Source organism: Bufo gargarizans, chromosome 10, assembly GCF_014858855.1.
Source record: "Bufo gargarizans isolate SCDJY-AF-19 chromosome 10, ASM1485885v1, whole genome shotgun sequence".
Taxonomy (NCBI): domain Eukaryota; kingdom Metazoa; phylum Chordata; class Amphibia; order Anura; family Bufonidae; genus Bufo; species Bufo gargarizans.
This window is the reverse complement of record NC_058089.1, coordinates 51,096,139-51,108,151: the sequence shown is the minus strand read 5'-3', so window position 1 is coordinate 51,108,151 and position 12,013 is coordinate 51,096,139. Positions and strand designations below refer to the sequence as shown.

Genomic DNA, 12,013 nt, shown 5'->3' with positions numbered 1-12,013 from the left:
CATGTGGATTTTGAAATCTACCTCATGTCAGTTCTTGCTCTTCCTGCAAAGCAAGGGTGAGATCTGCAGCAAAACCGCGTCAAATCCACCCTAAAACTCCAAAGTAACACATGCAGCTTTTGGTGTGAAAATGCAAGGAAATCTTTGCGCGTCTTCAGTTTGTAAACCCGTGTAGCCTTAGAGCGTGTAATGCTGCGTGGTACATGAAGTTCTTTAATGGTGCCAGCCATCATTGCGTCCCTATTTCTATTGTAAATGTTATACCCCTCCAGGTATAACATGATAGATCGTCACGTGTGACATTTGCACGGCCTCGTTCATGTGATTCCTCACAATGAACCTCTGTTGTCCGTCCTTCATGGGAACATGGAGATGTGGGAATCTGAAGTCTTAGCATTGAGTTCTGTGGCTGGATCCATGTTGTACGTGTTTATGATCTTGGAATGGGGCTGTGGAACGTGATACGGTTGGGTAGATTCTTGGGGTATGAGCTCATGATGAAACAAGTCACCCTGGGACGTGCCTATATGTAGGTCAGTATACATTCAGCAGCCTGGTACTTACAGGAGAATTGTCACTGTGCCACGGGCACGACCGATTCTGTCACGGGCGACTATAGATTGCTTTGCCACATATTACGTTGCAAGTGAGGGTCTTACTCGGGTATGTGACCTATCCAGGTAGGCAAGGTGTCTCAACCAATACTGCCGGGGTGACTTCTTAGGGGACATTTTATGTGAGGTCAGTGGTTGGATCTCCAGTCCCCTGGTGCTACATGTTATTTAAAAAAAAAAAACATGGTTCCCTAGACCCCGGTGAGTGACGTCACGACATCAGCCCGCCAGTTCTATAAAGGGGGACTGCGCTGACGTCTAATATCTGGGGTCAGCAGAGGCCAGGGATCCGGACCCAACACCGATGCCATCCGTGCGTCTTCTGACCCTTTATAGGAGATGCTCTGACAAATAATTTTCAGCTCTGCATTGTCCGTGGAACACTGATGAGACACGGAGAGCAAAAAACGGACCAGACACAGATACTTCACGGAAATTTACACGGCTTTCATCATGGATGTGTGAATAAGGTTTTAGGAGGAACCAAGCTTTTGCCAGGTTTCGCTCGGACTTGAGCAGCTCACACTACTGAAATAACACGTTTGACACTGCTATGTGCAGTTACGCGAATGTCCTCTGTAGTTTCCCTTTAAGGCTAAATGCACACGATCAGGATCGCGTGCGGAAAATCCGCACTGTAGGTCATGTACATTGCATTCTCAGTGCACAGGATGTGGATTTTTTCTGTGCGGATTTTGACCTGCGGTGCGGATTTTTAAATCTGCAGCATGTCAATTTATTTTATTTTTCCTGACCGGATTTTCTTCATTCACTTAGGAAAATTTGCACCAATTGATGCGTATTGACCGCACGGATTTGCCTGCGAACACCTGCGGATTTCCGTGCGGATTCTCTGCACGTAAATCCTGAACGTGTGCATGTACCCTAAGAGTGTCATCCCTTTTACTTAGTTGCACCTCCATCACGGCATAGTCATCAGCCCCTCCATATCCAGAGCTATATTTGGTACACGTGTAAGTGCTCTGTCGTTCATGGCGTCAGTGCTATTATTGTCGAGCGGGCCTGCATGCGCTGCACTGATAAGGTGTTTTGGCTGCAGTGACATTGAAGTTTCTATGAAGATTCATTTGTTTGTGGTGGGTAGGACTACAGTATATCAGATATAGATTACAGTAATATTCCATCTCGCTATCTCAAACTTGTGCAGGCGGGGGACAGCCCTTATTTCTCAGAGGGCACACTTTTTTTAAATTTAATTTAAAGGGGTTGTCCCGCGAAAAATATTCTACAGTTTTCAAACCAGCACCTGGATCTGAATACTTTTGTAATTGTATGTAATTAAAAAAATAGTATAGCCACTGAGTTATTTAATGAAACATACCTGTATAGCGCCACCTGCTGTTTGTTCTTTTTCTTATATTTTTTTTGTCCCGATCACTGAGATGGTCGCACATGCTCAGTTTCATCCTTCAACTGCCTCCTGAGCTGTGATAGGGAGAGCATGGACACGCCTCCTGAGCTGTGATAGGGAGAGCATGGACACGCCTCCTGAGCTGTGATGGGGACAGCTGAGGCACTCCTCCTGAGCTGTGATGGGGACAGCTGAGGCACGCCTCCTGAGCTGTGATAGGGAGAGCATGGACACGCCTCCTGAGCTGTGATAGGGAGAGCATGGACACGCCTCCTGAGCTGTGATAGGGAGAGCATGGACACGCCTCCTGAGCTGTGATAGGGAGAGCATGGACACGCCTCCTGAGCTGTGATAGGGAGAGCATGGACACGCCTCCTGAGCTGTGATAGGGAGAGCATGGACACGCCTCCTGAGCTGTGATAGGGAGAGCATGGACACGCCTCCTGAGCTGTGATAGGGAGAGCTGACACGCCTCCTGAGCTGTGATAGGGAGAGCTGAGACCCGCCCCCTTAGCTGCAGCAAAAAAGACCCTCCCCTTGAGCTTGATATAAATCTAGGAGAGCAATGAATGTGGAGATGTCTGGATCCATGTGAGGTACAGGGCTGGTTCTAGCTTTGTTAGAAATATATTGTCATGTCATATATGATTTATGATTAGTGATGGTATAACCCCTTTAAGTTGCACATTAGTGATGGTATAACCCAGGGGTCAAGTCCTGGGAAAAAAAGTGTGGGAACTCACCCAAGATCCACTGCAACCCCCCCCCCCCCCCCTCCCCCTCCAAAAAATAAAAAAGCACAGAAAATCTAGCATGCTGTAATTTGTGTCGCTGCGGACAAAAAAAAAAAAAAACACTTTTAGAAAAGTTTGTCCTGGGATTCGACCTCATGATCTCTACACATCAGGGGCAAGGCATATGCCCTCACAGCTATGAAAGCTGTCTAGCTAGTTACTTAAAAAAAAAATATATAAGACTTCTACTGTAGGTAACTTTGCCCACTGTGTATGGATGTAGCAGAGCTGGGTGTGTTGGGGCAGCTGTCATGTGTATGGTTGCACACTAGGTATCAGTAAACTAGGTATCAGTAGAAGTCTTATAAATAAAAAATAAAATTAAAAAAACACTTTTAGAAAAGTTTGTCCTGGGATTCGAACTCATGACCTCTACACATCAGAAGCAAGGCATTTACCCTCACAGCCATAAAAGCTGTCTAGCTAGTTGCTTAAAAAAAATAAAATAAGACTTCTACTTATACCTAGTATACTGATACCTAGTGTACAACCATACACATGACAGCTGCCCCAACACACCCAGCTCTGCTACATCCATACACAGTGGGCAGCTGTCATGTGTATGGTTGTACACTAGGTATCAGTACACTAGGTATAAGTAGAAGTCTTATATTTTTTTTTTAAGCAACTACCTAGACAGCTTTCATGGCTGTGAGGGTAAATCAGCCTTCCTCTGATGTGTAGAGGTCGTGAGTTTGAATCCCAGGACAAACTTTTCTGAAAGTTTCAGCTGCGAACGCTCTGCCCGAAGTCACTGAACATACTCGCAGCGTATCTGGCCGACAGAAGAAGTGAACGAGATGATGTCAGTAGGGGGCGGGGCGCCATGAGAGGAGTCACAGTGAGGCAGTAGCAGGCAGCAGCACCGCACAGACAGCTTCCTCTCAACTGAAGCCGCTCCTCCTCCCTCCTCCCTTAGCCTGCCCTGCACAGTGCGCTCCGTCTCCCCCTGTGAATCTGATTCTGATTCAGCCGCGTTCTCCTGGCTTGAGGCTGAAAGGGAACGGCGTTCCTGCCATGAAAAAAGTGCAGGAACGCCGTTCCCACGCGTTCCCCCTCCACTCGACCCCTGGTATAACCCCTTTAAGTTGCATGTCCCCTAAAATAATTTTCTTATAGATTTTCATTGCTGGCTCTGTTGGCGTTCCGTCGAACCGTGTACAGGGCCTCTAAGGATATATCCACAGGTGGGCAACTTGTTGCAGTAATGGGCCTTGTGGAAATCCATGGACGTGCTTCCATATCCACTGCATGGAACTGATGTGACGTGTGAATATGCCCACGGCGGTTTGCGCTGCTGAAATTTTCGAGTAGACTCCGCAGCAATATTCTGGCGGTAGCTGCATGGTGCCTTCTCCCCATTTATTTTTTTTCAAATGAGAGGCAGCACGCAGTTCTCACAGCCGACGAGTGCACTATGAAGGATCACGTCCCTTCTTGGCGTGGTGGCGTGATGCAGTTTAGCTGGACATCGTGTCCGTTGTAGCCGCAGCGGGTGTCCGTTTGCAGTTTAGCTCATATCAATGGTACTAAGCTACGAGCAGGTCCGCAGCGTTCAGACTGAACGACCGCGGCAGATTGTGACAGCATCTAAATCCGTCACGCGAAGGTTTTCTAAGGATAAGTGCACACGGTGCAGATTTCTGTGCACACAACCTGCCTGAAAGCAGCATGATGAACACCGCACATAGATCTGCACTATTTATCATGGTTTATGGGGTGGATTTTCAGTGTATTTTAACAATCCCATTGAAGTCTATAGGGAAGACCACGAAACATTAACCTCCCGACGCAAACAACGGACATGCTGCGGATTTCAAAATCCACGGCGCGGTCGTGTGCGTGTAGCCTAACCCATTTTTGGACCTATTCAACCTTAGGGGGCTGGCATCGGCGTGTTTGTCTGCTTCCCTCTGCCAGTCCTGCGCATGCCCAGAGTGTTTGGCTGCTGGGAGTTGTTATTCCTAGCTAAATTACAGAATACGTGACACGGGACGGTGCAGACTGACCGACTCTTTGGGAGTCACCAGAGCCGTGCGCAGGACTCTTTACGGTGGCACGTGGAGCCCATGTATCGTGGTATGGTGCTGTCCTGTGCAATTCATGCTTTCTAGGGAGAAAAGGGCTCCTTTTGCAGTATATGGCGCAGAACCCCCCCCGTGTTTTTTATTAAACTGCATTGGGTGTCCTAAGGCTACCTTCACACTCGCATTTGGTGCGGATCCATCATGGATCTGTTCAGATAATACATTTCTATTGTGCCAGATTGTGTCATAGAAAACGGATCCATCCCCATTGACTTGCATTGTGTATCAGAACGGATCCGTTTGGCTCAGTTTCGTCAGACGGACACTAAAACGCTGCAGGCGGCCTCCAGAGCGGAATGGAGACGGATTGGAGGCAAACTGATGCATTCTGAGCGGATCCTTTTCCATTCAGAATGCATTAGGGCAAAAACTGATCCGCCTTGGACCGCTTGTGAGAGCCCTGAACACATCTCACAAACGGAAAGCCAAAACGCCAGTGTGAAATTAGCTTTAGGCCTCATGCACACGACCGTTCCGTTGTTTGCGGTCCGCAAATTGCAGATCCGCAAAACACCGAAGCCGCCGGTGTGCCTTCCGCAATTTACGGAACGGGCAGCCCATTGTAGAAATGCCTATTCTTGTCCGAAAAACGGACAAGAATAGGACAGGTTATATTTATTTTACGGAGCAACGGATGCGTACAGCACACGGAGTGCTGTCCGCATCTTTTGCGGCCCCATTGAAGTGAATGGGTCCGCACCCAAGGCGCAAAAACTGCGGCTCGGATGCGGACCAGAACAACGGTGGTGTGCATGAGGCCTAAGTGTAATGTAGAACTTCTTTGCTATCATGAGAATGCGGCGAGCTCGCTGTTATGTCAGTGAAAGGCTTTCTTATCCTGCTAGGCCACAAGGCATGGGAGGTAGGCCGGGGGTGGGGAGAGGCATAATAAAATTTTATTCTAAGACGAAACTAAAAAAATAAAATAATTTTTTAAAAATCACACCCAACTGTAGTGTGTTAACAGCGCAGACCCCCTGTGGGGGATGGAAGGTGCCCTTTACTCTCCAAAAATCAGCTGGTGCACGGAGGGACATGATGTACGGCGGCTTCGTGCGCTCTTAGAAACCATATGGTTTTGTGGCGACAGCAGCCGAGGCTTCCAGGAAAGTTGCAGTTAATTTCAGTCCTCGTCAGTTCTGCGAAGCGCGGTGGAAAATATTCTGCCAGCGAGAGGAAACTCTTGGTTATAGTATAACGTTCAGTGCTCACACATTGTCCTGTACAAATACTGCTGCGCGCCACGTGAAGCGGCCTTCTACTACTAGCAGTGGGTGCAGTCAACTCAATATTGACTCTCCACCCGATAAGAGCGCTGTTTACTGACAACCGTTTAACCTTTTGTATTGTGACAGAGTTCGTAAATCTCTGGAGTATCCCCCTTTTTTTTTTTTTTGCTTTCCAGGGCTGCGACCTTCCCTGCGTGTTTTATCACGTTACCTGTGGGCTGTAGCCTGTTAGGTTACACTTGCGTTGTTTGGGCAAATGTATTCAATAAAAGGACACAATGTCAGTGTAACTCTGGCTCTCCAGCTTTTGTGAAACTACAACTCTCAGCATGGCCGTGACTGCGTCATGCTGGCGGTTGTAGTTTTGTAATTGAGCAAGGTCTTTTTATTGTGGCCAGTGGATGGAGAACATTTTGTTGAGGCTCCGTTCACACTTTTTACGTCTGGTTTCCGTTGCGCTCTGATGGCGAAAGCTCTCTCCAAGAAGAAAAGAACTAAGAAGATACATAACTTTTAACAACCGGAATCACCCTTTAAGTTTATCTCCAGCCCTGTGGATAGGGGATAACTATTAGATTGGTGGGGGTCTTAACAGCTGACCATGCATATATTAGGCTACTTTCACACTCGAGTTTCGGCCTTCCGTTTGTGAGATCCGTTCAGGGCTCTCGCAAGCGGTCCAAAGTGGATCAGTTTTGCCCCAATACATTCTGAATAGATAAGAATCCGCTCAGAAGAATGCATCAGTTTGTCTCCGATCAGTCACCATTCCGCTTTGGAGGCTGCTTGCAGCGTATTTCTGTCCGCTTGACGAAACTGAGCCAAACGGATCCGTCCTGCACACAATGTAAGTCAATGGGGATGGATCCGTTTTCTCTGACACAATAGAAAACGGATCCGTCTCCCATTGACTTTCAATGGAGTTCATGACGGATCCGTCCTCACTACGTTACAGATAATACAAACGGATCCGCTCATGACGAATGCAGATGGTTGTATTATTGTAACGGATCAGTTTTTGCAGATCCATGACGGATCCGCCCAAAACGCAAGTGTGAAAGTAGCCTTAGGTGGGTTGAACGAGAAGAAACATCTTTCTAAAATGTGCGTCTATCTTTAGAGATACCTTTTCTCATTTTATGGGGATTTTTACAATGACTTAAAGGGGTTGTCCGGGTTCAGAGCTGAACCCGGACATTCCTCCATTTTTTCACCCCCGGCAGCCCCCCTGACATGAGCATCGCAGCAGTACATGCTCCGGTGCTCTCCTTTGCCCTGCGCTAAATCGCGCAGGGCAAAGGCATTTTTAGGAGTTCCGGTGACGTACCGGGGCTCTCCATGGGGCTGCCAGGAAGCCCGGTGACGTCACCGGCACTGATGGGCGGGATTTAGCGCTGCCCTAGCCAGTAAAACGGCTAGGGCAGCGCTAAAGCCCGCCCATCAGAGCCGGTGACGTCACCGAACACCCTGCCGGGTGGAAGTTTCTGCCCCGGCAGTGTGTTATTGAAAACAAAAGAGACCTTGCCCGGCGCGATTTAGCGCAGGGCAAGGAAGCATATTGGAGCTTGAGATGCTCCGATGCAAACATCACGGGGGCTGCCTGGGTGAAAATAAGGATATGTCCGGGTTCAGCTCTGAAACCGGACAACCCCTTTAAAGGGGTTTTATGAGACTCAAATACTGATAACCCATCCTCTGGATAGGGTATCAGTATCTGATTGGTGGGGGTCTGATCAGCTGTTTGAGAAGGCACCAACGCTCGCCGTAGCACCACAGCTTTCAGTAGGCCGCGTGACGTCACATTCATCGGTCATGTGGCCTTGGCGCAGCTCAGCCCCATTGAAGTGAATGGGGCTGAGCTGTGAAACTGAGCGCAGCCGCTATATGATGGACGGCGTTGTGCTTAGTGAGCTCAGAGAAGGCTGCGTCGCTCACAGGAGCGCCAGCTGATTGACGGGGGTCCCGGATGTCGGACTCCCACCTATCAGATACTGATGACCTGATGAGGATAGGAAAACCCTTTTAAAGATGTGACTGGAAACTCCCAAACTGGGGCCTTCCCTCTTGCGTGGGCTGTTTCACTACTGCAGTCCTGCACATCTTTGTCACCTCAGTAATGTTTTGACTTTTTTTTGCCCCCATGTGCTATTTTTGCCGTTCCTCCACTTTATCAGTCGGTGCCTTTGAGCGTCGCTTTTTCCAGTTAACTGCTCTGCAAATTGTTAAAGGGGTCCTTTCACTTCAGCAAATGGCATTTATCAGGTAGAGAAAGTGAATACCATGCACTTACTAATGTATTGTGATTGTCCATATTGCCTCCTTTGCTGGCTTGATTCATTTTTTCCGTCACAATATACACTGCTCATTTCCAGGGGTTACGACCACCCTGCAATCCAGCAGCAGTGGTCGTGCTTGCACACTATAGGAAAAAACGCTGGTCTATTCGGACTGCTGCAGTACCAGACACCATAGAGGCCGGTGCTTTTTTTATTAATTTTTTTGCAAGCACGACGACCACTGCTGTGCATTACAAGGTGGTCGTAAACCATGGAAATGAGAAGTGTAATGCAATGGAAAAATGAATCCAGCCAGCAAAGGAGGCAATATGGACAATTAGGAAGTGGCTTGTGGCCGGCACTATGATAGAAATGCTTATTCTTGTCCGTGGCTGCGGACAAGAATAGAACATGCTCTATCTTTTTTGCATGGCCGCGGAACGGAACTATGGATGCGGACAACACACGGCGTGCTGTCTTATTGAAATGAATGGTTCCGCACCCGTTCCGCAAAATTGCTGCTATTCATGCAGATATGTAAATGGCCCCTTACCCTTCAGAGAGTCTTGAAGGGACCCGAGCAGCAGGTGCGGCATCTTAATTTCTATGGGAGTTCTGGAAATGGCCAAACGCTGTGCTCTGCAAACTCCAGAACTCCCATAGAGATGAGTGGAGCCACAGTGTGCCTGCTCGACCTGCCGCTTCCTTCATTTTGGGGCGCTCTGCGGGGCTTGATTGAGGGGGATCCCAGCAGTAGGACCCTCATTGGTCAAAAATACCCCTTGAAGCTCATCCAATGGGACAGACATGGACGGACATTCATCTGCTGTTTGCCAGGAGAATTTTACTAGAGGAACCAAACTTTTCGGGTTGTCTACTGAAAAATCCAGATGGGCTCCAGGAGTGATGTGACCCCCCCCTGGTCCGCAGCTTTCTTCTCCTGTCTGCCACCTTCGGAGGTGCACACATACAGCCATAGCCGCTAATAGATGATCTTTTTTTTACTCGCCCAGCGATTCGATTTCAGGGCAAGTGTGAAGACGTGCGTTCTTCATCTGCCTGCAAGTGAGGAGTTAATGGAGTCAGTCCTAAGTGGAGTCGTTTCCTTTGAGCATCTTCTGCGTAGCGCGGCTGACGTCTGTCCATTCTGGTTTCCTCCCAGTTAACATGCATGCTTGACTCTGGTGTTGCTGGGCAGCTCCAGTTAATGGCTAATCTCCCACAAATCCTCTGAAATGTCGCTTACCTGCCCTTTTTCAGTTTGCTTCCTGGAGTTAAAGGGACATTACGGTGAGATTAAGTGATCCCCACCCACAGGATAGGGGATAACTATTACATAGGTGGGGGTTTCCTATTCCCCGTACCCCCCGCAGCCCCCATGAAATGAATGTAGCGGCGATTTACAGCTTCATTCATTTCAGGGGGGCTGCAGGGCATACGGGGCCTCAGTTCTCGTGATTGGTTGGTGCCCCAAAAGTAGGACCCCCACCGATCTACTAGTTTATCCCCGATCCTGTGCATAGGGGATTACTTAATCTAATTGGAATACCCCTTTAACCCCATGATGTGACCAATCATCAGTATCTGATCGGAAGACCCCCAACGATCAGCTGTTTGAGAAAGCACCCTCACTCGAGGAAGCCCCGTGGCCTATTTGCAGCTTTCTCTAGGCCATGTGAAGTCATCGGTCACGTGGCCTAGGCAGCACCATAGAAGTAAATGTGGCGGAGCTGCAATACCAAGCACAGCCTCTATACAATGGAGCTGCAAGAAGGCCGTGGCACTACAGCGAGCAACCGGTGCCGCCTTAGGGTCCATTCACACGTCCGCAATTCTGTTCCGCATTTTTGCACAATGTGCTGCCCGGATCCGCACTTCCGGGTCCGCAATTCTGTTTCCGACAAGATTAGGCATATTCTATTATAGTGCCGACGATGTGCGGTCCGCAAAATGTGGAATGCTCATTGCCGGTGTCTGTGTGTTTTGCGGATCCGCAAAACACATACGGATGTCTGAATGGACCCTTAAACAGCTGATCGGCGGGGGTCCCAGGTGTCGGACCCCCGACAATCAGATACTGAGGACCTGATGAGGATAGGCCATTGGTTAAAAAAAACTCGGAAAACCCTGTTGATTGACAATTGCCAAAACAAAGCGGTGTGTCCCTACACAGCACTGCACTGATTGGACATTGTAAGGCAGTGTAGGTAACACCCAATTGTCTATGTACTCATGTTTATAGGAGGATTAATGGATTATTTCATGGGGAATTCAATTATTTCCCAAAACCGGTCCGGATCAGGCATATCTGGATGACATGATATGAGATAGATGGCGGCCGTTCTAGTGTGGTGATTTGAGTTGAATGCTTTTCTATAGTTTCTTATGGAATTACCGTTACTTTTAAAGACTACCTGACGTACTAACGTTCTCTTTTTTTGTTGTTTGGATTTTCAGGTATGGCCTCACAAGTCTTGGTGTACCCACCATACGTTTATCAAACTCAGTCAAGTGCCTTTTGTAGTGTGAAGAAACTGAAAATAGAACCAAGTAGTTGTGTGTACAGCAAGAGGAGCTACCCCCGCACCGACCTGAATGCTAGACACGTTGGATTTGCACATCCATCCAACAAGAGTAGGGCTTCTTTCCAGACAAAGAATCCAATTAACAAACCTCGCCAGCAGACCGCTGCATCCCAGACCAGTGCAGTTGCATCAAAACCCAACACAGGTGCTCCCGGGGACCCAGCAGCGCAGGCGCAGCCAGATCCGACAGAGGCACCCACAGTAGAGACACCGGATTGTGCATCAGATTTGCTGGAAACGCATCAGCGATGTGGATTGAAGCGTAAGAGCGAAGAGCTGGAAAACCAAGTCAGCACCATGCAGATCGTCGATGAATTGTCTGTACTGCCTGCCATGCTGCCCGGCAACGCAGCGAACCCAGTAACTGTTGTGGCGACCACGGGTGCTTCAAAGCAGAACGGGGCTGGCGTGGACGGTGACTATCAGTTGGTGCAGCATGAAGTGTTGTGCTCGAATAAAAATACTTATGAAGTACTGGATTTTTTGGGTCGGGGAACCTTTGGACAGGTGGTGAAGTGCTGGAAAAGGGGGACAAATGAGGTGGTGGCGGTGAAGATCCTTAAAAACCATCCTTCGTACGCACGCCAAGGGCAGATTGAGGTGGGCATCCTTGCCAGGCTGAGCAACGAGAACGCCGACGAGTTTAACTTTGTGCGTGCATATGAGTGCTTTCAGCATCGGAACCACACCTGCTTGGTTTTTGAAATGTTGGAACAGAATTTATATGACTTTTTAAAGCAAAATAAATTTAGCCCATTACCCCTGAAAGTTATCCGGGCCATCCTCCAGCAGGTGGCCACTGCACTGAAAAAGCTCAAGAGTCTTGGTTTAATTCATGCTGACCTCAAACCGGAGAACATCATGCTGGTGGATCCTGTACGGCAACCCTACAGGGTGAAAGTCATAGACTTCGGCTCTGCTAGCCATATATCAAAGACTGTTTGCTCAACGTATTTGCAGTCTCGTTACTACAGGTAAAGCTTGTTTTTTTTTTTTTTTTTTTTTTTTTAGCTCTTTGTGCACTGAAATTGACAAAAAAGTTCCCAGAGGTTGATT

The 12,013-nt window shown here is 48.3% G+C and overlaps 1 protein-coding gene across 1 annotated transcript in view; it reads left to right on the top strand.

Moving 5' to 3' along the window:
- HIPK3 (homeodomain interacting protein kinase 3) overlaps window positions 1–12,013 on the top strand; it is a 91,763-nt gene that overhangs the window by 12,151 nt on the left and 67,599 nt on the right. The window contains exon 2 of the mRNA XM_044270924.1: window positions 10,830–11,931. Coding sequence (XP_044126859.1) covers window positions 10,830–11,931 — 1,102 coding nt within the window. The remainder of the gene's footprint in view (window positions 1–10,829; window positions 11,932–12,013) is intronic.